The sequence below is a fragment of the Balearica regulorum genome, chromosome 24 (assembly GCF_011004875.1).
Source record: "Balearica regulorum gibbericeps isolate bBalReg1 chromosome 24, bBalReg1.pri, whole genome shotgun sequence".
Lineage (NCBI taxonomy): Eukaryota > Metazoa > Chordata > Aves > Gruiformes > Gruidae > Balearica > Balearica regulorum.
The window spans coordinates 741,027-769,016 of NC_046207.1; the positions used below are offsets into that span (position 1 = coordinate 741,027).

The following is a 27,990-nucleotide window of genomic DNA, read 5'->3' on the forward strand; positions in this document are numbered from 1 at the left end:
GACCTCATTTGAATCCCTTAAGTCTAGAATTCATGGCCCTACTGAAGCTTTTTAATGTATGAAAGAGAATCCCCACTTCCCTATACAAAGTCTAGAAAAGACAAATTCAGCCAACAGGAAATCTAGGTTATCAAAGCTGTATTCCTAATCTCACTGGTCATTAGGACAGTTGGATTTCAGCAATCTCTATACCAAATTCAGAAGAAAAAGCACAGAACAAACCACAGCATTTTGGCTTAGTAAAATTTTATTTTGGTCACTACTACAGACACCTAAAATGCATGTGCCATACACTTGCAGAAGAAATACAGGTTTAATAAAGAAATGAACATTATCTGGTCGAATTGAATCACTTCAGATCCAACACAGATCTTCTCATCTACCTTAGAAAATTATTGTTATTAAAGCTATCTAAAAAAAACATTAAAGCTATAAATAGCATCTACTGTGCCTGAACTCTCTCAGCAGTAATACATCAGTTCTACAGACAGTAATGTAACATGCCTGTAAAAGGTGTTTTAAAAGGGTCATATATCAATAGTGAGGATTGGATTTTTCAAAACTATTGAAGCAGGTTGGATGCTTCTATGCAAAGGCTAGAGTGGGAAGATCAATTTCTACTTATCAGGGGGATGAGGAAAAATACACTCTCAGTTCACAGAGAAAAAGAAATAGCAAAAGCAGTTACAACTCTTAAAACTATATGAACTAGCTAGGCAGGATTCAACAGTATAACGTATCTTAAGGGGAAGGTGCTGTGTTGTGTTCTGGATGGTTATTGCCAGCAGATTTGACATGTTTGGCTCTTCAACCTGTTGTGCTGCTGGGACAAACTCTCTCCTGCTCTTCTTCAGATTGCTGTTGCCTTGCTTCCCCACTGCCTGGAAGAGCAAAGTGCATTTTAAACTACCTTTAATGCAATTGAGCCTACATGCCATGATAGCTGTCAGATCGACAGGTACACTCACAAAACTTAGGCTGGACTATCTTTTGTGCCTCTTTGGATGCCCCAATTTAAAAATCCTCCACCCCTCCTCTCTTTCCTCCCACTACCTCACATTTTTGTGGTTTGGAAGCCTTGTTTTTACTCCTTATTTGACTTGATTTTTCTCCAGGCTTTGTGCTCTGCCACTTGAAACAGTCAATGAGATATCTCTGAGGCACTTCTGGTAATTCCTGAGTTGCTCTGGCAAAGCAAGTTTGCTGCAAAGAAAATTTGGGGACCAGCCACCAAGAACTGAGCTTTGGATACAGAAAGAGGCTATTTTCTTTGTGGGTTGGGGGGTGGGGTGCTTGCAAGTTGGGGTTTTGTGTTGGTTTTTGTTGTTGGGTTTGGGGTTTTTTTGTCACTGTTTTTTGCCCCAGAATCCTACAAGCGTTATTTAAAGGAAACAGGAGCAGATGAACAAGTATCATTGCTTGTGGGGTTAGAGAACTGCACAGGCAGTCATTCCCGGCATGTGCTTCCAGTATTTCTACAGATCAACCTATGTGCTTCCTTACCTCAGAAAAGAAACAATTTGATACTCATGAGTGTATTGAAGGCGATACTTTTTGCCAGCAGGACTCTCAAACCCAACACAGCCATCGACAGCATGTTCGCTTTCTCCACTTGGATATCTGCTTAGTGATAGAGAAAAGATGGGAGAGATCATGGTCTACATTTGGATATCGTGATATTGGCAGGAAGTGGAAAAAAACACAGGGAATAGTTTCAGAGAAAGAAACAGCAGCAAATGAAAAGATAGAGAAACATGGCAACAACAGGGAAGGAGGATGTCTGCCTAGATTGGATTTTGTTTCCTGTTGCTTGTCTGTTATGAAAATAGCTACCTTGAAAAAGCAGATTGTGTTTGATGAATATGTTGTATTCTTATTCCTCTGCCGCTGAGAAAATACATTTCCACGCATTTATCCCCAACAGAGTAATATAACTTCACAATCTATTTAGGTAACTAACCTTGTGCAGAGGGGTCTGTGGTGTTGCAAACCTTCTCTGTTACTGGTTCTTCAGTCTTCTTTTCTGTAGCATGATAAAGAAAAGGCATCATAAACTATATCCAAATTTTTAAAAAAGGATTAAACAAAATGTTCATATGACTCTTCCCATAGGAAAATGTGGGCAGTACAGTCTGAGGCTCAGGTGACTGGTCACTAATTCTAATACTAAACTTAGGCAAAAATTTCTCCATGCAATTGAAGGAAACAAAAGAATTCCTCAATTGTTTTGGTTTTACTATTTGAGCTTTGATACAAACAACACCCCAAAATATAAAAAGTGGTTTAGGAAAAAAAACCAAAACACACCACCACTGTAACTTTTTGTTGTTTTTAAAAAGGCTATTTCAGGCTGTGCTCTAGGAGGTTTGCTGCTATGTGGTGAAGTATTTAGTCATAAGTAAATGTACATATTGAAAAAAGATTGTATCTTCCCCTCCCCCCCAAAAAAAATTAGCTCCAAGTTGTTAAACACTTAAGACCATTTATTTTAGATGCTTTTAAATATCTTTCAGTTCTACCTGCTTAAGTATCAGATGTCTTTCCCATTTCTGCTGGTTACCCAGGGCAATGCTTACTAGCTGAAGAACTAGCAAGCACTTAGAAGACACTGCCTCCAGAAATAAGTATCAGCTGTACCACAAAATTGTACCTGTCAATGTTGCATTGACTGTACAATCATCATTGTTGCACTTGGTTTTGCAGATCACGTCTGTGCCTTCTGTCACACTGACCACCTTAATAGCATTGTACATCCCATCTGATGTCAAAACGGGTGTACTCTGTTCATACACAACGTCATCAGGGGACATCTCCAAGCTGATGGCTTTTGTACTGACATTCCTTGCCAAACAAGCTGCTCTTCCAATGCTGCTGTCTTTTTCCACTTTCTCTGATTTCATCACAAGGAGTTCTGGGACAGAACTTTTTTGATTGTCTGTGAAAAAAAGCATTTGATTTTATTTTATTGATTTGATTTTATTGTAAGCTTGCCTCAGTGCTAAGTGCTTAAAGTTCATATATACTCTAACTGTGACTAATTCCTAGCATTATCAATTACTAACTGCCTTTTTGTAATTTTTTCTTGCCACTGCTTCCAAAACATCAGATCAAAGACAGAAAGGATGTATAAGTGTAGGGTTTTTTTATAGGATTTTAATTCCACATGATTCTAAGCTTCCTTATGCCAAAGTTTGTGCCTATATTTGAATTCTTTATTTTATAAGTAAGGGATCTGCAAATGAGAAGAGAATTTTTATGCTTGCCACTCCATGAGTCAAATTATTCTGCTTTCTCAACAATTTGATTCCTAAAAATAACACTTCTATCAAGGACTGTCTTGCATATTCATGAGACATGAGGGAATAGCTGTTTTTCCTTTACTCTCCCTCCCCTCCCCCAAATCTTCTGATGTGGCTAAAAGGTCTAACCATAGCAAGAGTGGTAGGGCAAAGAGTAGTCAGTTTGTTGCTTCACTGTTGTGCAAGGTTACTCCAATGAATGACATTAGTAGCAGAAATGAAGTACTGCTTCTGGAGTGGGGGACAAGGTTGTTCTTTACAGTAACAACTGCTCAGATGCAAGAAGGATTTTTGTCTCTAAGATGGGAAAGTAAGACAGAAGCAATCAGACGCCTGTGAATTGCCTATCTCCACTTCTCCAGGAGTTTCTGATAAGGTCAAGAACTTTCAATTGTGGGGGAGGTTTTCCCCACTTGGCACTGCACATGGTGTAAGAAATTGCAACCCAGTCTGGAGACCATGAAAAGAGAATAGGATTGGTACTTGTTCAACAGAAATTCTTGTGCCTGTTCCAAAAAGTGTGGCCTTTCTCATTCATGTGCTGTGTCATATTGTTAGTCCCACAGCTCCAGGGGCGGTTAGAAGTATAATGCAGAATTTGTATAATGAATTGATTTGAAGGGAAGAACACTCTGAGGCCTATGAACTTGATGTCTCTGGACAAATCTTACAACCTTCCTTAGATTAGTGTAATAACCTTCAGTGGTAGTCCTTTAGCATTAAGATACCAAGAAACTTCTAGGCATGAAAAATGTGCCCTGGAACTGGAATTTTGAAAGAACCTAAAAGATGCTGACAAGTTTTCACAGGATTTGGGATCCTTGCTCTCTCATGCATCTTTCAGAAGAGTTACTCTGAAACACTTAGATGTATTTTTTCAGTTTTGAAATAATTCTAGAGTTGAATTCCCAGTTCCAAGCAACATATATGAATGACAAAGGCCTGACAACTGCAAAAGCCTCAATTTCAACAATATAGCAGCAGCCTTCTCTGCGAATTTCTTGTAAGACATGCAAGCAATGAAATAAGATTGCTTAAACTTGAAGGGGATGCCTTTTAAGGAAACAGTTGGTCTCAAAATAATTTAGTAGCCAACAAATCATTATGATATCATGATTTTTAAAAAATAATAAACATCTTTGCCCTCAGGTTATAGGTGGAGAAACAAAGGACTTTCCACATACCAATGTCAGGACAAGATTAGCAACATGAATTATAATAAAAACATGAAACTGAAGGGAATCATCTAGCATGCTTCCTTGCCAAAAAGGGCTCAGCTTATGAAAGGCTATCAGACATATTAAAAAAAGATTTACATGTCCAATTTGTCAGAAGGATCCTCATGCATCTCTTTGCTAAAGAGAGGTGCATTAGGCTTTGAATTTTGCATGGCATCTGCCTTGCAGTCTGGTCAAGAGATCCCTCAGGTCTAACAGTTTATTCATCACAGGGTATTTTTTCAAGGTTTGATCAAGGGGCTCTGATTTTACTCTCTTTCCCCACTACCTATACCCCAATACTGAAGAACTGAGTTGAAAGCCAAGTAGTACTCTGCCATTACTTCATGGGTTGGCTCTACTTATAAAACAGGCACAACTCCATGCTTCTCAACACCTACAGCAAACAAATACCAAACAGGACTCAAACATTCATTGACTTCATTTGACCTATTCAGTTTAACCCATACTCTGAATAAGATTAAACTAGTACAGAAATGTTGCATAAGATTCCATTTGTACATTATCCTTATCTCCTCTCAGTGCTGTCTTTCTAACTCTGACAGAATAGAAAGTCTTAGGAACTTAAATGTCAACCTCCATAGAAACTTTATGTCCCTTTAGACTGTCCAAGAATGACTTTAAAACCTAACAATGTCTATGAAAAGCTTATTAAGATGGCTAAGTGGATAGATGCTAGGTCCCAGAGAAATTCAGCATAACAGACAGGACTTGCCCTTGCACAGCCCAAATTCTTTGGCAGCTCCTGAGAAGTAGGATCAGCATGGTTTTTACACTTAAATTGTCAAATTGTTATACATAGAAAGCCTAAAGTCTAATTAGAGACTTTAAAGCATGGGGGAGTGGCTGGCTGAGTTTTAGGAGGAAGAAAACAAAAAAAAGAGAAAATTCAAACAATAACAACTCAGAAAAGGTTAATGCATAAAGAATACCTACTTGGCTCCACGGTCAGTTGAGTCCCCTCTCCAAAGACAAGAGCAGCAGTAACACACAGTTAAAATGCATAAATCAAAAAAGGCTCATTTTGCTATTTGTCCTATATACATTTCCTTTCCAGGTGCTGTAATATGGTTTTGCCAGAACCTGTTAGTCCTGTGCATTCTTTGTTATCTGAGAAGATCTTTAAAGGCTTTTCATGTGTTCTGATCTCCAGTATTTCCAGCAGCCAGTATACTAGCAAGCTGCTTCTCTGGCATAACTCACTGGGTAAGATCTTCAGCAAGAACAAATGTACACAGTGCAATTGTAGTTAATAAAGCAGAATTATTTCTTTATCAGACCCCAGAAGTCTCAAATGAGTCCCATTATTTTGCATTACCTGAAAATACAGTCATGAATTTCTACCACTGCTTGCTTTTGGGAGACATTTGTGTATTACATTCTGGCAGTGGAATTTTATTAGCACAAAAAATTGTACTTCTGTTTCCCTTCAATCTTACAAAGTCATCAGAAGAGCTATATACCGCATAATGTTATGGACCTTAGTATTCTTAATGGAAGTTTTTTCTAGAATAAACAAGAACAAAACAAATGAAACAAAAACCTTATCTGTCCTTAACTGAACCCTCAAGAGGAAAATATGCCTTGACCATCCTATAGTGACTTCTGATGCGTGTTTTTCTGTCATTTTGATTTTGGAATTCTCAAAAGATTCGGGTAATAAAGTATGTCTGTTCTTAGCATCTTAAAATGCATATTAGCATCTCCCAAAGAAATCCAATTTTAACAATAAAAGGGTCAGGTTGCTCAAATTCTGGAAAATTTGGTTTCAACTTATTAAGTATTTCAACAGACACTGAGTGACTTAGATGCTTAAGGCCTATTATCTTTTACTGTCAAACATAATCCTAAAGTCTTTATGCAGCTTTGAAAATATCATCCTATCCTTAGAAAAAGAGCAATCATTAATAGCATATAAACTTCACTCAACTGAAGTTTCATGTAATTTTGCATCAGGATGTCAGAGAAGATAGATAGGCAGGAAAGAGAAAGAATGATTTCACAGGAGAGGAGAGGACAAGGCTAATACCTTTGTTTTCTAAAATGACATGTTCTCTAACCCAAGTTGTGGGAAACTCAGTGAAGATGTTTTAGAAATTCAAGTAATGTACTATAAAAGTTTCCTTAAACTTGTTGCAGTCAATGAGCCACATGCTACCTTCAGCTGATGGGAAAGAAATCTTTTCTTGTCAGCAGAAGAGCCAACAGGCTAAACTTTTTAAAAAAGACATAAGACCCTTTATCTGAGAAACAAGAGTATCGTATCAGCATTTCTGTAAATGTCTGAAACAGCAATACCATTGCTTAATCTTCCACCTGCCAGCTCTTAGACTGTGTTTCATTGGTTGGTTTTTTTCTTGCCAAATTCTACAATTTGCTATGGGATATTTTAGGTTTTTGGTTTTTTGGTTTTTGGGGTTTTTTTTGACAAATATAATCATCAAATCAATGTAGACTGACGTTAAAATATTGGAATCTGACAGTCTCTTCTGGTCCTACATTTACAACTGAGGATTCACTGGTTGGAAAGAACAGATCTTTCTTCAGAATTATAACTTTTTATTCCTTTGTCCCTTTGGAATTGGAAGCGAACTTAAATTGTTCCAAAACAGACATTTATTCCCATGCAAGATATCCTACAGACCTGGACAGATATTAGACAGCCCCTAAGGGAGCCCCATGCCCTTCTGGAATGAGAGTAGGATGTTTTAGGTATGTAAAATTACATGGGACATTTTTGCAGCACTTTAAAGACAGGCAGACCTCTGAAAGCATCGCAGCAAGTCTTAAGGTACACACCTGGATGTTTAGGGTAACAAAGATCACCCTAACAAACTCCTCTGCTGCCCCAACATTCACAATCACACATAAAAGGTTAGGGTAACCTAACCCTTTTTTTATACATCATGAAATTCCAAATAAAGATAGGAATAACAAAGGTTTATTATAATCCCACTTACCACATTTGCATTTTCAAAGCCTAGGCAACGCAGTAGCCAATTTTCATTAATTCTAAGTGGTCTTGGGATGAGAAAGCTGTGAAAATTTAAGCTAAAGGATATTCAACCTCCTTCTCCTCTGTCTCCGTGCCAGTGGAATTACCTACCTGGTGACACTATAAGTGTGGTGCCAGTGTCAAAAACCAGCTTCTTATACCAGACAGCTAAAGATCTGTCTCAAAACTCTCTACTGTCAGCTCTTCACTGAGCTGTGCATTCCTGCTCAAAATGAGGCAGTGAAAATCCACTGGAGGATAGGACACTTCACAGTAAATTTTGGCCAGAGTGCTATCCAGACTGGGAATAAATTATAAGATGTTAAATTTAAGTTGTGCACACCAAGGGTTTGGGGATCATGGAGTGGTGGTAATACACAGAGGTAGCCCAGTTGTTCCTGTGAAGCCTTCCTAAGCAGATACAAGATGAGGGTTCAGCTTGAAACCTTGGCCACAGAGAGTGTATTCTAGGGCTTATGGCAGCAGAAAATTTTTACAGTGAACCCAAACCATTAGATTCCTTTGTCCTCCCCCACCTTAATTTTAACATAATTTTTAGAGATAAAATAATCATACTTACTTGGTTCAACAGTGAGAGTGGTCCCACTTCCAAATATAAGCTTCTCTGTGCTCACACTGCTAATACTTATTCCAATAAATACCTGTTTCGTCATGGTATTCAAAAGTGTGGTAAAAAAAAGGAGATGAAAAGCCAGATATTTGTCCTAATTATCCATGTGTGTAACCCCATAAGAGTATCCAGAGCCACATTTTCTTCCAAAACTGGAAAGGGAAAAACAATAATTGAATAGTTCAATGACTTCAAATAGCTTGACTGAGTACAAAATTTCCAAGTTCTCCTTTTCTTCCATCTTTTAGAAACCCTGTGAGCTCTATATTTCCAGGATAAATAGAAATACAAAAAGAATCTTGTATTTGTCTCCTTAATCATTTCAGTCACCCATCTCCTTTCTTCTCCAAAATATATTGGTTTTTTTCCTTCTTTGAGTTTTTGTACAGGACCCTATGTTGTTTATATCATTGTGGTACTCCAGTCCCCCAACACAGTGACATATTTCATTACAAAAACTTTCTCTTCCTTCTTTTTCACTGCACAGAATTTTGGATTATGCAGGTAGTCATGTGACTTCTCAAGTGGTTTCTGTCCCAACATACCACATGAAGAAACATGGTATGTCTTTCAAATAATGGTCTAAAATAAGACCCAAAATGTTGAATTATAAGTAAAAACTTTGAGAATACACGACACCTGTGAAGTCTCATGGAGTTAATCTGTATAGAAAGCGGGGGGGGGGGGGGGAAGCATTTTTAGTGCTATTTCAAAGCATTTATGAAAATCCATCTGTGCTGCAGGAAGCTGTCTGCTTGAATTTGGTTTCAAAGCTCATGAGCATGAGGAATATGCCTAATCTGGGTTCTTAGTGTCTGGGGGATCATTTGGTGCCTTAGGAAGTCTTTATACTGTTTTAGGTAAGATGAGAAAGTAGGTAAAGTGATTGATCTTTGTTAGGCAGAGGCATTGTACCCATGGAACTGGCTATTAAAGAGTAAAAGAGATGTTGCACATTGATCAAATCCTTCATGATGATCAATTTCTGCATCATTAACACTATCTGGACCTTGATGACAAGACATGGACTCAGTCTCCAAGACCCTGCAGCTTTAAGAGCCCACTCCTGTCTTTTCCAACAAAGGAAGCTACATCAAGAGGAAGGCTCTTCTACATCTAAAGATTTGGAACTACAGAAAAGATTCAGTGCTGTCATAGCAAATTGGGGGCTGGGAGCTCTGTCAAGCAAGGTGTTTGAGTCCATTTCTACGACATGGGACCCTTTTTGAGGACTGAGGACTCTTTGGAAGAGATGGGATCCACCTGACTAAATGGGACAAAAAAGTCTTTGCCAACAGGCCAGCCAACCTGATAAGAAAAGCTTTAAACTAGGAACAACTGGGGAGGGAGAATAATCAGGTGAGAAAGTGGTAGGAAGAGGTGGTACAAAATGTATGAGGAGTGATATGAACAGGACAGACTTCATAATAATAATTAAAAAAAAAAAAGGCTGAAAGGGGTCCACCTCAAGTGTATGTACATAAATAAGGAAGTATCTATGAGGAAAAAGAAAGCCCTCATATACTTTTTGGGAAATCAGCATGACTGGGTGCCTCTTTAAAGTGCCTGTGCACAAATGCATGGAATATGGGTAACAAACAAGAGAAAAGCCCATGCCTTGTGTCATGACCACTCCCACAAAGAAGAAAAGGAGGTTTATAGTTGTAGGGGACTCCCTTCTGAGGGGTACAGAGGGTCCAATATGCAGGGCAGACCCTCCTCTTGGGGAAGACTGCTGCCACCCTGGGGCCCGTGTTAAGGACATCACTAGGAAACTGCCCAGCCTGGTACAGCGCTCTGACTATTACCCACTGCTGCTCCTCCATGTGGGTGGGGATGAAGCAGAGACACATAGCACAAAAGCGATTGAAAGAGACTTCAGGCTCTTAGGACAGTCACTGAAGGATTTGGGAGCACAGGTAATATTCTCCTCCCTCCTTCCAGTTGAGGGCAGCAACATTGGGAGGAACAGGTGGACGCAGTCCATAAATGCATGGCTCCATAGCTGATGCCAACACCACAACTTTGGGTTCTTTGACAATGGGACAGCCTATACGGCACCAGGCCTGATGAACTCTGACAGGATTCATCTCTCTCAAAGGGGGGAGAGGATCTTTGCCCAAGAACTAGCAGGGTTCATTGACAGAGCTTTAAACTAGGCTCCAAGGGGGAGGGGGATAACATCGGGCTTGCCAGCGACATGTTGTGGGACGATGTGCCCAGGTTGGAGGGACGGGGTGCTGGCCAGGGCCCTCGGCCTACTGCTCAGAGACGTGCTGGATGCACTACAGCATGCTCAAAGCCTAGAGGAGATGAGCCAGGAGCTCCAGACGCAACAGGAACCAACAGAGTAACACTGGGAAGATACATCAAAAGAATTCCAGCCACCCCAGCCAATAAGTCAGCCTCGTTGGGGGCACAACTGAAATGCCTCTACGTGAACGCACGGAGCATGGGGAACAAACAAGAGGAGCTGGAGGCGTGTGTGTGCCTGCAAGGCTATGACCTTATTGGCATTACAGAGACGTGGTGGGATAGCTCCTATGACTGGACTGTTGGGATGGAAGGGTACAGGCTCTTTAGGAAGGACAGGCAGGGCAGGCGAGGAGGGGGCATCGCCCTCTATGTCAATGACCAGCTGGAGTGCATGGAGCTCCACCTGGGGATGGAGGAGGAGCCAACCAAGAGCCTATGGGTCAGGATTAAAGGGAGGGCTGGGGCAGGGGACATCATAACGGGGGTCTGCTACAGGCCACTCGACCAGGAAGACCAAGCAGATGAAGCCCTGTATAGGCAGATAGGAGCAGCCTCACACTCACAAGCCCTGGTCCTTATGGGGGACTTCAACCACCCTGACATCTGTTGGAGGGACAACACAGCGGAGCACAAGCAATCCAGGAAGTTCCTGGAATGTGTCGATGATAACTTTCTCCTCCAAGTGATAGAGGAGCCCACAAGGAGAGGTGCCATGCTGGACCTTATTCTCACCAATAAGGAGGGCCTGGTAGGGGATGTGAAGCTCAAGGGCAGCCTTGGCTGCAGTGACCACGAAATGGTGGAATTCAGGATCCTCAGGGCAGCGAGGAGGGCGTGCAGCAAGCTCACTACCCTGGACTTCAGGAGAGCAGACTTTGGCCTCTGCAGAGATCTGCTTGGTAGAATACCATGGGACAAAGCCCTGGAAGGAAGAGGGGCCTAAGACGGCTGGCTAATATTCAAGGATCATCTCCTCCAAGCTCAGGAGTGATGCATCCCAACAAAGAGGAAGTCAAGCAAATCCACCAAGAGGCCCCCGTGGATGAACAAGAAGCTCCTGGGCAAAGTCAAACAAAAAAAGGAAGCCTACAGAGGGTGGAAGCAAGGGCAGGTAGCCTGGGAAGAAAACAGAGAAACTGTCCGAGCAGCCAGGGTGCAGGTTAGGAAAGCCAAAGCCCTGATAGAAATTAGTCTGGCCAGGGATGTCAAGGACAACAAGAAAAGCTTCTATGGGTATGTCAGTGATAAGAGGAGGACGAGGGAAAATGTGGGTCCCCTCCGGAATGAAATGGGTGAACTGGTTACCCAGGATATGCAGAAGGCTGAGGTACTCAATGACTTCTTTGCCTCAGTCTTCACTGACAAATCCTTGAGCCACACTGCCCAGGTCGCAGAAGGCAGGGACTGGGAGAATGCAGAACCGCCCACTGTAGGAGAAGATCAGGTCTGAGAATATCTAAGGAACCTGAAGGTGCACAAGTCCATGCGACCTGATGAGTTGCATACGCGGGTCTTGAGGGAATTGGCAGATGAAGTGGCCAGGCCACTCGCCATCATATTTGAGAAGTCCTGGCAGTCTGGCGAAGTTCCCGCCGACTGGAAGAGGGGAAACATAACCCCCATTTTTAAGAAGGGTAAAAAGGAAGACCCAGGGAACTACAGGCTGGTCAGTCTCAGCTCCGTGCCTGGCAAGATTATGGAGCAGACCCTCCTGGAGACTGTGCTCAGGCACATGGAAGATAAAGGGGTGATTGGTGACAGCCAACACGGCTTCACTAAGGCCAAATCTTGCCTGACAAACTTGGTGGCCTTCTATGATGGGGTCACAGCGTTGGTGGATGAGGGAAGGGCAGCTGACGTCATCTACCTGGACTTGTGCAAGGCATTTGACACTATCCGTCACGACATCCTTGTCTCTAAATTGGAGAGACATGGATTCAATGGATGGACCATTCAGTGGATAAGGAATTGGCTGGATGGTCGCACTCAGAGAATTGTGATCAACGGCTCAATGTCCAAGTGGAGAACGGTGACGAGTGGTGTTCCTCAGGGGTCAGTACTGGGACTGGCACTGTTCAACATCTTTGTCGGCGACATGGACAATGGGATCGAGTGCACCCTCAGCAAGTTTGCTGACGACACCAAGCTGTGTGGTGTGGTCGACACGCTGGAGGGAAGGGATGCCATCCAGAGGGACCTTGGCAGGCTGGAGAGATAGGCCCGTGTGAACCGCATGAAGTTCAACAAGGCCAAGTGCAAGGTCCTGCACGTAGGTCGGTGCAATCCCAAGCACAACTATAGGCTGGGCGAGGAATGGATTGAAAGCAGCCCCGAGGAGAAGGACTTGGGGGTATTGATTGTTGAGAAGCTCAACATGAGCAGGCAGTGTGCGCTTGCAGCCCAGAAAGCCAACCGTGTCCTGGGCTGCATCAAAAGAGGTGTGACCAGCAGGTCAGTAGAGGTGATTCTGCCCCTGTGCTGTGCTCTGGTGAGACCCCACCTGGAGTACTGCATCCAGCTCTGGGGGCCCCAGTACAAGAGAGACATGGACCTGCTGGAGAGAGTGCAGAGGAGGGCCACGGAGCTGATCAGAGGGCTGGAGCACCTCTCCTATGAGGACAGGCTGAGAGAGTTGGGATTGTTCAGCCTGGAGAAAAAAAGGCTCCGGGGAGATCTAATTGCAGCCTTCCAGTACCTGAAGGACACCTACAGGAAAGATGGTGAGGGACTGTTTATCAGGGAGTATAATGACCGGACAAGGGGTAATGGGTTAAGCTGAAGGAGGGTCGATTTAGATTACATGTTCGAAAGAAATTCTTTACTGTTAGAGTGGCAAGGTACTGGCACAGGTTGCCCAGAGAGGTTGTGGAGGCCCCATCCCTGGAAGTGTTTAAGACCAGGTTGGATGAGGCTTTAGGCAACGTGGTCCAGTGGAGGGTGTCCCTGCCCATGGCAGGGGGATTGGAACTAGATGATCTTTAAGGTCCCTTCCAACCCTAACCATTCTATGATTCTATGAATTTATAGCTGTTCTAGTAGTTGCAGGGCTATGATCTCATTGACAACACAGACATCTGGCGGGATAGCTCATATGACCCAAGAACTGAAATGCATGGTGAAGTGCGGATTAGTGCACATTGCCTGGGCTCCTGTCCAGCATGGCCCAGTTTATTCTCTGCCACCTGGTTGCAGAACTATGGGATCGTGGATGTCTAGTGTAGTAGCTTAAAGAAGTACCATAGTGGATGGAGCCAGGCTGTTTAGGAAAGACAGGTTGGGAAGGTGGGGAGGGGCAATTGCATTTTCTCTCAGGGAGCAGCTGGAATGCATGGACCTTTACGTTGGGATGTACAGTGAGCCAGCTAATAGTGTATGGGTCAGGATTAGAAGGCAGATAAGCATGGGTGACATTGTGGTGGGTGGCTACTAGAGATCACTGGATGAGTAAGAAGTAGACAAAGCCTTTTTCAGACAACTGGAAGATGCATCACATTCACTGGCGCTGGGCCTCATGGGACCAGGCATGAACCATGACAAATGTCTGCTAGCAGGACAGCACAGCAGGGCACAAGCAATTGGGCAGTTTTCTGCAGTGTACTGATGAAAAATTGCTGACACAAGTGACTGAGGATCTGGACCTCCTAGCTGCAAATGAAAAAGCATCAGTGGTGGATGTGAAGGTCAGGGGTAGTCTCAGCTGCAGTGATCATGCAGTGTTTGACCTCAGGATCCAGAGAGGAGGAAGCAATGCAAAAAGTAGGACCACAGACTTGGACTTCAGGAGAGCAGAATTTGGGCTCTTCAGGGATCTGCTTGGAAGAATCCCATGTGTTATGGTCCTGGATGGAGGAGAGTTCTAGGAGAGCTGATTGATTTTCAGATATTAGCTCCTTCAAGCTCAAGAATGGTTCATCCTTACAAAGCAGCAAGTCAAGCAAAGGTGGCAGGAGAACAAAATTATGAACAAGGGGGTCCTGAACAAACTCATAAATAAAAAGGAAATGTGCAAGAGGTGGAATCAGAGGAAGATGATCTGGGAGGGTTATAGAGACCATGTCTGATCATGAAGGGATTGGGTTAGGAAAGCCAAAGTGCAGCTGGAGTTGAATCTGGCAAGAGATCTGAAGGGCAGTAAAAAGGTTTCTAGGGGTACATCATCAGCCAAAGAACTAGGGAAAATGTGGGCTCACTACTGACTGGAGACAAAAGACACTGGAAAAGTGTCTTGGTGCCTTCTTTGACTCAGTCTTTATAGTCCAACCTTCAGGATTCCCAGGTAAATACAAAGGAACCATATGTTATTCAAAGTCCTTGTTCTGATGTCTAGTAGCTGGGAGATTGCTAGTGTGAAGTATCCTTTCTAGTCTGCTCTCGTTCTTCACGCATCTGCTTCTGGCCACTGTTGGTTATGAAGCTCAAAGGATCTTTGTTCTTACCAAACAAGTGTGAACAAATCTTACCTCCCCTGTGCTCTGAGACAAAGAGAGGAACATAATCCTAAACTTAAATGGAAACATCTAAAATGCAGTTAATCTCCATTTGCCCAACTTGAGCTGACTGTCAGATGTCTAAAATTAATCCCCTTGCAAGATCCAACATCTGATGCTGAATGTTGGGGAAACTGGCCTTGCATATAGAGGATCTCCTGCTGAGTCATTCTGGGAATCAAATTTGTGTGGGTGCATACAGCTGTCTGAGGAAAAAGAGACTATGCAGGCACCGTGTTTCCATCTTCAAGAGAAGTCAGTGAGCGAGACAATTTGTGTGCAGTGGTTCAGCCCTTTTCAGTCACTGTGGTACGTACTCCACACAGTGGTACACAGTTCTACAAAAAACATTTGCTTTTTTTAGTGCCAAGTGATGGCTCCTCTTTCATGTCCTTTGAAGAGCTGGATTTTATTTTCCTCTTCCTCTATACTGTTCTACTTCTGAACAATCTAATACTGGTCCAGAAGGGTTGCTATACACTAAAGATAACATTATCACCATTGCTTTTTTTTGGCAGATAGGGTCATATTAATGTCTCACTAAAATATTGCCCATACTTGTCAAAAAGGAATATTGCTCCTTTTGACTTGTTACAGCTGTTCTCACTTAAAGGAGCTGATTACTGGTTTGTTCTTAATAAATATCAAGATGCTTTGGGTGAAATATTTTAAAGAATATCTGGGCACTAGCTGACCCATTCTTATTAACTGTCAACTTATTTCATTCCACATTTCCTAACTCTTTCTGGACCTTCAAGTGTTTATGTTCTCAAGGCCTATTTTCATGCCAAATAAAAAATGAGTTTGTGTTTATGAATTGTTCAAAAGTTATTTTTGTTTAGCTGACGGTGGTTTAGTGTACTCTGTTTGTCTTGATGTGCTAAAGTTGCAAATACTCAGGTATTTGATTTTTAATATTTCTTGTTTGAGTGCCATTTTTATAAGCATCTTGGGAGTTTTTTCCTGATTTTATGCACCATTTTTTCTCAATTTCTTTGATCTTGTGAACTAGATTATTTGACCACTGAGTTGGCTATGCTTTGGACTTTTGATTTATTTATATGTCCTTTTAGCTGAGTTTAAAGGTGGGGAACATCTAGGTATGGTTGACTAAAGTTGGCTTTTAATGTGATTTTTAGCTTACTTTAATGATTTTGATTAATGGTTACCTGGAATTGTGGAGCAGTTCCTGAATCCTCAAATCCATTTCTAAGACACAAAAGCATTATTTCATCCTGTTCACAAATCTGCCTGGTTCCCTGCTCTATTATTCAATATGATTTGCATTGTTGTTGTTACCAAGTACAAAGATGTATTTTTCATTTTTAATAACTTCTTTTAATACCAGTGCTGCTATATTTTCTGTTGTTAACATGGGCATGTTCATCCGCTGTTCCCTTTATTGTGTCAGATTTTTTTCTTCTCATCATTGCTTCACTCCTCCAGAAAAGTTGTCAAGTTGGCTGATGTGATACTTTCAGTCTCTTGAACTATTGACAGGACAAAGAGAACAAGCTCTGAATACTTCCTGCCACACACCTGGGTGCATACAGGTGCCTCTCCCACACCCTTCACTTGCTGCCAAATCTTCCCAGACCGGTGAGACCGCACCCTGCTTGTCACTGAGATCTCAGATGCAGTTAAACAGCCTTTTTCCATTTGGGTGGCCACAGAAACACACCTGTCTTCACAGCTTGGATTTGTTCCATTTAAAAGTTGAGTTCTGCCTTTGTTTTTTCTTTCTCTGTCCTGGTGCATCCCCCGCAAGAAATTGCAGGAGGCGCTCCAGTACTGCCTGTGAGACGTTAGACAGAATGTTTAGACTGTGTTCCACAAGGTGACACTGAAGACCTCTCCTTCAGTCCTGTTTCAGAGGCAATGATAAGGGAGGGAGTGCCCCTTTCCTTTAGAAAAGTGTCCTTGGCAGACGAAGATAACATTTTACAGGGGAACTAGCAGGTGTTTTGTGCATGCATGGTTGTTTGAATTTGTTCATCCCTTACTGAAAGGTCTACACTACTTCTTTCCAGAAGAAACTATCCTGATCCTTCCAGCATAATTCTTCCTGATCCTCAAAAAAATCTCCATTTCTACTTCAACACAATTTCCTTTTTTGGGGAACTGCTCACTCTGAGAGTAGCTCCTTGCATGTCCACACATTTATAAGAGGTTGTGTCCATGGCTTTTACTGGCAAGGAGAGCTGGTTCTGGGATTCATCTGTCAAGAAGGTGAGTTTTAAAGGATATGGTGGGCATTATGTTCTTGTGGACAGAACCATTCCATTCAACCCTTCTACCAAGACAGAAATGTTACTGGTCATGGATTTTCTGGAGACACTAAAGTGATCTTAGGAAACTAGATATTTAAGATCAAACAGTACATCACAACCTCCACTACAGAGAGGACAGCTAAAAGTAGTGATTTAAAAAGAGATCTATAATATCTGCTTGGGGAAGCTCCTGAGCTTCTGAAACCTACAAGAAATTAGAGTAGTAACAGAAGAAATAAAGTAGCATTTGCTTTGCATTTGTAGCTAGCAGTGTTCCTCAGAGGTAAGTACTGGATTCAGTCTTGCTCAACATATTCATGAGGATGAGAAAAAAGCTGAGGTACTTAATGTCTTCTTTGCCTCAGTCTTTAGCAGTAAGACCAGTTGTTCTCTGGGTACCCAGCCCCCTGAGCTGGAAGACAGGGACAGGGAGCAGAATGAAGTCCCCAGAATCCAAGAGGAAATGGTCAGTGACCTGCTACACCACTTAGACACACACAAGTCTATGGGGCCAGATGGGATCCACCCAAGGGTACTGAGGGAGCTGGCAGAAGTGTTCACCAAGCCACTTTCCATCATTTATCAGCAGTCCTGGCTAACCAGGAAGGTCCCAGTGGACTGGAGGTTAGCCAGTATGACACCCATCTGCAAGAAGGGCTGGAAGGAGGATCCAGGGAACTACAGGCCTATCAGTTTGACCTCAGTGCCAGGGAAGATTATGGAGCAGATCATCTTGAATGCCATCACATGGCACGTACAGGATAAGCAGGTGATCAGGCCCAGTCAGCATGGGTCCTGCTTGACCAGCCTGATCTCCTTCTATGACAAGGTGACCTGCTTAGTGGATGAGGGAAAGGCTGTGGATATTGTCTACCTAGACTTTAGTAGAGCCTTTGAAATCATTTCCCAAAGCATTCTCCTGAAGAAACTGGCTGCTTATGGCTTGGATGGATGTACTCTTCGCTAGGTAAAAAACTGGCTGGATGGCCGGGCCCAAAGAGTTGTGGTGAACGGAGCAAAACCCAGTTGGCAGTCGGTCACAAGTGGTGCTCCCCAGGGCTCAGTACTGGGGCCAGTTCTGTTTAATATCTTTATCAATGATCTGGACAAAGTGATTGAGTGTACCTTCAGTAAGTTTGCAGATGACACCAAGTTCAGTGGGAGTGTTGATCTGCTTGAGGGTAGAGAAGGCTCTATAAAGGGATCTGGACAGGCTGGATCGACTGATCAAGACCAACTGTATTTGGTTCAACACAGCTCAGTGTTGGGTCCTGCACGTGGGTCACAACTACCCCATGCAATGCTACAGGCTTGGGGAAGAGTGGCTGGAAAGCTGCCCAGTGGAAAAGGACCTGGGGGTACTGGATGACAGCCAGCTGAATATGAGCCAGCAGTGTGCCCAGGTGGCCAAGAAGAAACAGCATCCTGGCTTGTATCAGGAATAATGTGGCCAGCAGGACTAGGGAAGTGATCACCCCCCTGTACTTGTATCCTGGGTTCAGCTAGGATGGAGTTAATTTTCACCTGAAGCTGGGATGGGACACAGCCAGGACAGGTGACCCGAACTAGCCAAAGGGGTTATTCCATACCATGTGCCATCATGCTCAGCATAAAAGAGGGGCTAGTCAGGGAGGCATGGTGCAGCTCCAGGATGCGTGGCTCAGGGACGGTCCAGTTTTGGGATGGGTCTGAGTGTGCAGTCTGAGTTGTACAGTTAGTGGGTGAGAACCTGCATTGTGTACCACCAGTTTTGCATATTCTATTAAGTACTGTTCTTGTTATTTCCCTCTCCCTTTGCTGTCCCAGTAAACTGTCAATATCCCAACCCATGAGGTTTTGCCTTTGTCTCCCCATTCTCCTCCCCATCCCACCAAGGGAGGGGTGAGCGAGAGGGTGCGTGGTGCTCAGCTGCCGGCTGGGGCTAAACCACGACAGTCCTTTTTGGCGCCCAACGTGAGGCACGAAGGGTTGAGATAATGACAGATTTGACCAGAGCCTGTTAAAACAAAGTTGTATTTATTGTATTGTTTTAAGCAGCCACTGGCCACAGTGGTGTTTTGTTTGGTCACGTGGCTGTGGTATATAAACTCTTACTTGTTGTATGTACTTCTTGTGATGCTGTTTATCATCTCTGGGAGAGGGGTCTGGATTCTCATTTTGCTGTACTGTGCAATATCAGCTTCTGATATGATAACATCAATGGTCATGAGCTTAAGTTGGTATTTGTGTGGGGCTTTGCCATCATGCCCATACCTTGGAAGACATCTCTTTGAATTGATTAATAATTGCACCCAATCTATGGGGAAGACCAGAGGGGGGATACTTTCTCTCACTCTTTCACCTCCCCTTTTCCGTTCAGGCTAGTCACAGCAGCTTTTGAGAATTCTGAATACCCTTGGGATGTTCAAGCCACTATATTTTTTTATTATGTCTCCTGAATGTGTTTCAAGTCTTGTTCAGGGTTACAAAAAAGTATTTTAGGAATATCACCCAGAGATCTTCCACAAGGCTGAACAGTCAGGGCTGGCATGGCATGTGGGAGAGTATGGGCAGGTATGTAAAGACCTTCTCACCCCCAATGTTTTGGAACTTCACCCCTGAACAACTACAGGACCCTGATAAAGTGACTGATAGAATATTTGAAAGGAAAATGCTGTGGCTGTTCCAAGGAGACACAACTTACCTCACTGTGCTGGGCTCTGGCCACGATCTACCACACACTGCTTGATAGTAGGCAGTGCCATCAGGGGGAAGAGAGAAAGAACAGACCCACCGATACTGCAGCTACCCTAACCCCCACAACAGGCACTGTGGCTACTCAAACCCCCATGACAGGGACTGCAGGGGAACCAAAAAACAACCCATACCAGTATCAGTTGCCCCTATACAAAAGAAGAAACACACAAAGAAATCAGTTCACTTAGTGAAGGATGATGATGAACCGGGACCATCACAAGAACAGGAAGAAGAGCCAGAACCAGAAGTGATCACCCAATCCCTGTCCCTGAGTGAGCTGCAAGATATGAGAAAAGATTTCAGCTGCCTTCCAGGGGAGCACATCCTTACCTGGCTGCTCCGATGCTGGGATAATGGGGCCAGTAGCCTGGAATTGGAGGGCAGGGAGGGCAAGCAGCTGGGATCCCTGTCTAGGGAAGGGGCCATTGACAAGGCAATTGGGAAGAAGGCACAGGCCCTCAGCCTCTGGAGGCAACTCCTGTCAAGTGTGACGGAAAGGTATCCCTTCAGTGATGATGTTGTATGTCGGCCAGGCAAGTGGACCACCATGGAACGAGGTATCCAGCACTTGAGGGAATTAGCTGTGCGGGAGATGGTTTATTATGATCCAAACAATACACAGTTACCCAGAGACCCTGACACAGTCCAGTGCATATGGCCCGTGTGGTGGAAGTTTGTACAGAGCGCACCATCATCGTATGCCAACTCACTGGCAGTAATGGACTGGAAAAGCAAAGAGGCGAAAACAGTGGATGAAATGGCTGGCCGACTCTGCAAAACGAGGCAAAAAGCCTCGTTTCCTCACTCATCTCAGCTATGGAGAAACTGTTCTGGTAGGTCCGGGAACTCAAAGAGGGTATATGTCCTACTCCCCACCTGTATGGACCAGTATCTCAGCTATTCAGCGTAAGCGTTCCTCTGCTCAGGAGAGAGGATATAGAGGGTACACACCACGAGGCACGCTGTGTTTTTTATTGCGTCACCATGGAGAGGACATGAAAAAGTGGGATGGAAAGTCTACCTTGACACTACAGGCACGGGTACATGAATTGCAAGGCAAAACAGTCACAAAAGGGGATTTTTTCAGGAAAAACACCACTCCTGTTTCCCACGGCCAGTCCCCCAGACCAAGTGGAAGGCCTACTCGCACGTGTGATCCTCTTGAAGTGAGCTCTAAGTCAATTTTGCAAGAAGTCAGTAGCGAATAAGATGAGCAGGATTAGAGGGGCCCTGTCTGCCTCCAGTCAGATGGAGGAGAGGGACAACCGAGTTTATTGGACTATGTGGATCTGATGGCCTGACACATCAGATCCATAAGAGTACAAGGTTCTAGTGGACTCTGGTGCACAGTGTTGCCTAATGCCATCGAGCCCTGAAGAGGAGGAAACAATGTATATTTGCGGAGTGACAGGGGGATCCCAACAGTTGACTCTGATGGAGACTGAAGTGAGCCTCACAGGGAATGTGCAGGAAAAGCCCCCCATTGGGACTGGCCCAGAGGCTGCATGTATTCTTGGTATAGACTACCTCTGGAGAGGGTATTTCGAGGACCCAAAAGGGTACTGGTGGGCTTTGGGCATAGCTGCCTTGGAGACAGAGGAAACTGAACAGCTGTCTACCTTGCCCAGTCTCTTGGAGGACCCTTCTGTTGTGGGGTTCCTCAGCGTCAAAGAACAACGGGTGCCAATCTCTACCACAACAGTGCACCGACAGCAATACCGCACCATTTCCTGATTCCCATCCATAAACTGATTCATCAACTGGAGAGCCCAGGAGTGATCAGCAGAACCCGCTCACCCCTAACAGCCCCATATGGCCAGTGCACAAGTCCAATGGAGAGTGGAGGCTGACGGTAGACTACTGTGTCCTGAAGGAAGTCACACCATCAATGACTGCTGCCATGCTGGATGTGCTAGAACTTCACTATGACCTGGAGTCAAAGGCAGCCAAGTGGTACGCCACAACTGATATAGCTAATGCATTTTTCTCGATCCCTTTGGCAGCAGAGTGCAGGCCACAGTTTGCCTTCACTTGGAGGGGCGTCCAGTACACCTGCAATCAACTGCCCCAGGGGTGGAAACACAGCCCCACCATTTGCCATGGACTGATCCAGACTGCACTGGAATGGGGTGAAGCTCCAGAACACCTGCAATACATCGATGACATCATTGTATGGGGCAACGCAGCAGCAGAAGTTTCTGAGAGAGGGAAGAACATAGTTCAAATCCTTCTGAAAGCTGGTTTTGCCATGAAACAAAGTAAGGTCAAGGGAAGTGCGCAGGAGATCGACTTATTAGGAATTAAATGGCAAGACGGGCATTGACAGATCCCAGTGGATGTGATCAACAAAATAGCAGCCATGTCTCCACCAACCACCAAAAAGGAAACACAAGCTTTCTTAGGCGTTGTGGGTTTCTGGAGAATGCTTATCCCAAATTACAGTCTCATTGTAAGTCCTCTGTATCAAGTGACCCAGAAGAAGAGCGATTTCAAATGGGGCCCTGAGCAACGACAAGCCTTTGAACACATTAAACCAGACATTGTCCATGCAGTAGCCCTTGGTCCACTCCAAGCAGGACCAGATGTCAAAAATGTGCTCTACTCCACAGCCAGGGAGAATGGCCCTACTTGGAGTCTCTGGCAGAAAGCAACGGGAGACTCGAGGTGGACCCCGGGAGTTTTGGAGTCGAGGATACAGAGGATCCGAGGCCCGCTACACTCCAACTGAACAAGAGATATTGGCAGCATATGAAGGGGTTGGAGCTGCTTCAGAGGTGCTTGGTACCAAAGCACAGCTCCTCCTGGCACCCCGACTGCCGGTGCTGGCCTGGATGTTCAAAGGGATGGTCCCCTCTACACACCATGCAACTGATGCTACGTGGAGTATGTGGGTCACACTGATAACACAGCGGGCTCGAGTAGGAAACCCCAGTCACCCAGGAATCATGGAAGTGATCATGGACTGGCCAGAAGGTAAAGATTTTGGAATATTGCTAGAGGAGGCGGTGACACGTGCTAAAGAGGCCTCACCATGTAATAAACTGACAGAAAATGAGAAGTAATGTGCCCTGTTCACTGAGGGGTCCTGTCGCACTGTGCGAAAGCATCAGAGGTGGAAGGCTGCTGTGTGGAGTCCTACACGACGAGACACAGAAGCTGCTGAAGGGGAAAGTGAATCGAGTCAGTTTGCAGAGGTGAAAGCCATCCAGCTGGCTTTAGCCATTGCTGAACGAAACAATGGCTGATGTTCTACCTCTCTACTGACTCATGGATGGTGGCCAATGCCCTCTGATGGTGGTTACAGCAATGGAAGCAGAGCAACTGGCAGCACAGAGGCAAACCCATCTGGGCTGCCCCACTGTGGCAAGATATTGCTGCCTGGCTAGAGACTCTGATTGTAAAAGTACATCATGTAGATGCCCACGTACCCAAGAGTCGGGCCACTGAAGAACATCAGAACAACCAGGATATGGAATTAGGCTGCTAAGACTGAAGTGACTCAGGCAGATCTGGACTGGCAATATAAGGGTGAATTATTTATAGCTCAGTGGGCGCATGGTACCTCAGGCCATCAAGGAAGAGATGTAACGTAGAGATGGGCTTGTGATCAAGAGCTAGACTTAACCATGGATGCTATTGTACAGGTCATCCATTTACAAGCCAAGTGGGTAAAGCGTCTCTGGTATAGAGGACGATGGCTGAAACGTAAATATGGTGAGGCCTGGCAGATTGCTTATATCACACTCCCACAAACCCACCAAGGCAAGAGCTATGCACTTACAATGGTGGAAGCAACCACTGGATGGCTGGAAACATATCCCGTGCCCCATGCACTATCCTGGGCCTTGCAAAACAAGTCCTGTGGCAACATGGCACCCCAGAAAGAATTGAGTCAGATAACAGGACTCATTTCCTGAACAACCTCATGGACACCTGGGTCATTGTGTCACATCAGCCCTGATGTAAAACTCATAGTCTCAAGTTGTCTTCATTCTTCTACACAAGTGGTATTGCAGTTAGCATCTTGCCTTTCACAGCTGCTACCCTGATGACTTCCAGAAAAAGCTTTTTTACATGTGTGCTGAGGAAAACTTGTTTTCTTCTTATAGCTTGTCTTGGATTCAGACAGGACAGTTAATTTTCTTCCTAGTAGCGAGTATAATGCTGTGTTTTGGATTTAGGGTGAGAAAAATGTTGATAGCACACTGATGTTTTGATTGTGTCCAGGCAATGTTTACACCAAGTCAAGGACTTTTCAGCTCCTCTCACCGCCCCACCAGTGAGGAGGCTGGGGGTGTAGAAGAAGCCACCGTGGGAAGGGACATGGCCAGGACAGCTAGCCCAAAATGGCCAAGGGGATTCATGCTTGGTATATATCTTGGGGTAAGCTGGCCGGGGGAACGACCACAGCTCAGAAAATACTGTGGCGTCAGTTAGCAGATGGTGAGCAATTGTGCTGTGTATCACTTGTTTTATATTATCATTATTGTTGTTATTATTATTTATATCATCACAATCATCATGATTATTATCATTATCATTGTCATTATCATTTTCTATCCTATCAAACAAACCTAGAGCCTGGCTTTGGAAGCATGGGGAATAACACACATCCCCATCTGACCCGTTGACTGGCTGCTGCCTGGAGCCTGAGAGGCCTATTGCTGGCCACAGCTGGTTGCTGGAGGCAGGGTTCCTAGACCAAGGGGAGGGGAGGGCAGGGAATTCAATCACACCCAAAGGCCTCTGCAGGAGGATTGCAGGGGGTATATGGTGGCATGTTGGCAGCGCATGAGGCCAGGAGGAAAGACTAGAGATCTATCTGCCAGTCAGAAAGCCAAGAATGCTGGAGTACTCCCAAAGCATTTCCAGCCCCCAAAGCTGTCTCTTAAAAGCTCTGGCTGGCCATCAGGCCTGACGCAGTCCTTTCAGGCTCCCCAGGAAAAGGCTGCAAGGAAGGGGAACAGAACAGGAGCCAGTTTGCTCCTCGGATGACAGAAGGGTTGAGGCTGTAATGGACCTCTGGAAAAGGCCTAGTTGAACCCTCCTGCTTGAAGCAGGGCCAGCTAGAGCGGGTGTACTGGGTCTTAATCACTTTTCCTCATAGCAGCCTGTATGGGCGGATGCGAGGTTTTGTGACCAAAGCCATGTTGATACCACACCGATGGTTTAGCTACTGCTGAACGGTGCTTACACAGCATCAGGGCCTTCTCCATTTCTCACGTTGCCCCACCAGCTGCACAGCTGACCACATCTGGCCAAAGGGATAGTCCATACTGCATGATGTCATACAAAGCAATAAAAGTTGGGGGAAAGTAGGAGGAAAGTAGTTTATAGACAAGTTGGGAGTGAAGTTGAGCCTGGGAATGAGGGAGGGGTAGGGGGAAGGTGTTTTTAGGTTTGTACTTATTTCTCATTATCCTACTCTGAGTTCATTGGCAATAAATTAAATTAATTTCCCCAAGTCAAGTCCTTTGGCCTGTGATGGTAATTGCTGGGTCATCTCCCTGTACTTGTCTCAACCCATCACCCTGTCATTGTACTTCTTCCCCCTGTTCACAGGAGGAGGGGGACTGATAGAGTGGCTTGGTGGGCACATGGTGGCCAGCCAGGTCAAACTGCTACGCATCATTTACATCTTCCTGAGCAGCCACACACCACAATGTCACCCAAGCTGATCTACCTTCTGCCTTTCCTAAACAGCCTGACTCTAGCCGCTACAGTACTCCTGTAAGCCACCACACCCCAGCTATCTCCATGACCCCATAGCTCTACAGCCAAGCAACAGAGGAAAAACTGGGCCACGTTGCACAGGACCCCAGGCAATGTGCAATTACATGCACTTCACCACCCAGGCTCTGAAGTGCCCAGAATAGATCCTCCTGCATCATAAACGGTCTCAGCCCTTCAACCACACTTCCTTCCCTTCACTGCCTTCTACTGCAAGCACGCCAAAGGTCTGTTTCCTGCACCTGCCATTGCGTCACACCAACGTCTGGTTAGTGGCTGCTAGAAAGAAACGCTGAGAAGTCTGTATTCTCTGTCAGACAGTTTTTGCTCCACTCTGCTGCAGAGCTGCTCCAGGGTGAGGCTAGCACCACAGTAATACACTGCTTCATCCCCTTGCTTTGCTGCCTGGATCTGCAGCGTGAATCTGTTCTGGGAGCTCTCCACTATTCCCTTAAAGCGACCCTGGAATCCTTCTCCATAGGCATCACCCTCCCTGCAAATCCAGTCCAGAGTGCCACATGGCCCCTGCCGGTACCAGAACATGTAGTAGCTGCTCATTCTGCCTTGCACTCATGCTGCACTGGAAGGTGACTCCATCTCCCTCTTGCACAGCCAGTTCCCTCATGTGTTGCTCCAAGGCCACCTGGGCAGTAACTGCTGCAGAGAGCGGGAACAAGCCCTGATTGCTCCACGAATGAGATGGGTCAGGGAAGTGCTGGTGGGGGTTTGGATGGCACAGGACCAGCAGGAGGACTGAATTGTTCTCTGTGAGCCCACCTGACAGAGATGGACAGAGGAACAGAGCTGGTACCAGGAATCAGGGCTCATGAGGAGGGAGACACCATGTTTCTGTCCCTCCTTCTCCCTGTCAGACAGGGAACTGTTTCCGATTTTCCTACTCAAAGTTTTTGCATTATCAGAGAAAATCATAGATTCATAGAATCATAGAATGGTTAGGGTTGGAAGGGACCTTAAAGATCATCTAGTTCCAATCCCCCTGCCATGGGCAGGGACACCCTCCACTGGACCACGTTGCCTAAAGCCTCATCCAACCTGGTCTTAAACACTTCCAGGGATGGGGCCTCCACAACCTCTCTGGGCAACCTGTGCCAGTACCTTGCCACTCTAACAGTAAAGAATTTCTTTCGAACATGTAATCTAAATCGACCCTCCTTCAGCTTAACCCATTACCCCTTGTCCGGTCATTATACTCCCTGATAAACAGTCCCTCACCATCTTTCCTGTAGGTGCCCTTCAGGTACTGGAAGGCTGCAATTAGATCTCCCCGGAGCCTTTTTTTCTCCAGGCTGAACAATCCCAACTCTCTCAGCCTGTCCTCATAGGAGAGGTGCTCCAGCCCTCTGATCAGCTTCGTGGCCCTCCTCTGCACTCTCTCCAGCAGCTCCATGTCTCTCTTGTACTGGGGCCCCCAGAGCTGGATGCAGTACTCCAGGTGGGGTCTCACCAGAGCACAGCACAGGGGCAGAATCACCTCTACTGACCTGCTGGTCACACCTCTTTTGATGCAGCCCAGGACACGGTTGGCTTTCTGGGCTGCAAGCGCACACTGCCTGCTCATGTTGAGCTTCTCAACAATCAATACCCCCAAGTCCTTCTCCTCGGGGCTGCTTTCAATCCATTCCTCGCCCAGCCTATAGTTGTGCTTGGGATTGCACCGACCTACGTGCAGGACCTTGCACTTGGCCTTGTTGAACTTCATGCGGTTCACACGGGCCTATCTCTCCAGCCTGCCAAGGTCCCTCTGGATGGCATCCCTTCCCTCCAGCGTGTCGACCACACCACACAGCTTGGTGTCGTCAGCAAACTTGCTGAGGGTGCACTCGATCCCATTGTCCATGTCGCCGACAAAGATGTTGAACAGTGCCAGTCCCAGTACTGACCCCTGAGGAACACCACTCGTCACCGTTCTCCACTTGGACATTGAGCCGTTGATCACAATTCTCTGAGTGCGACCATCCAGCCAATTCCTTATCCACTGAATGGTCCATCTATTGAATCCATGTCTCTCCAATTTAGAGACAAGGATGTCGTGACGGATAGTGTCAAATGCCTTGCACAAGTCCAGGTAGATGACGTCAGCTGCCCTTCCCTCATCCATCAACGCTGTAACCCCATCATAGAAGGCCACCAAGTTTGTCAGGCACGATTTGGCCTTAGTGAAGCCATGTTGGCTGTCACCAATCACTCCCTTATCTTCCATGTGCCTGAGCACAGTCTCCAGGAGGGTCTGCTCCATAATCTTGCCAGGCACGGAGCTGAGACTGACCAGCCTGTAGTTCCCTGGGTCTTCCTTTTTACCCTTCTTAAAAATGGGGGCTATGTTCCCC

The 27,990-nt window shown here is 45.2% G+C and overlaps 1 protein-coding gene and 1 gene segment (V, D, J or C); both read right to left on the reverse strand.

Moving 5' to 3' along the window:
- Nucleotides 1-27,990, reverse strand: part of LOC104638263 (M1-specific T cell receptor alpha chain-like) — a 487,043-nt gene that overhangs the window by 59,732 nt on the left and 399,321 nt on the right. The gene's annotated exons all lie outside the window — the stretch shown is intronic.
- LOC142605017 (T cell receptor delta constant-like) overlaps nucleotides 230-27,990 on the reverse strand; it is a 33,351-nt gene continuing 5,590 nt past the window's right edge. The window contains 5 exon segments of the C gene segment in view: nucleotides 230-881; nucleotides 1,504-1,623; nucleotides 1,961-2,023; nucleotides 2,651-2,935; nucleotides 8,113-8,315. Coding sequence covers nucleotides 1,505-1,623; nucleotides 1,961-2,023; nucleotides 2,651-2,935; nucleotides 8,113-8,206 — 561 coding nt within the window.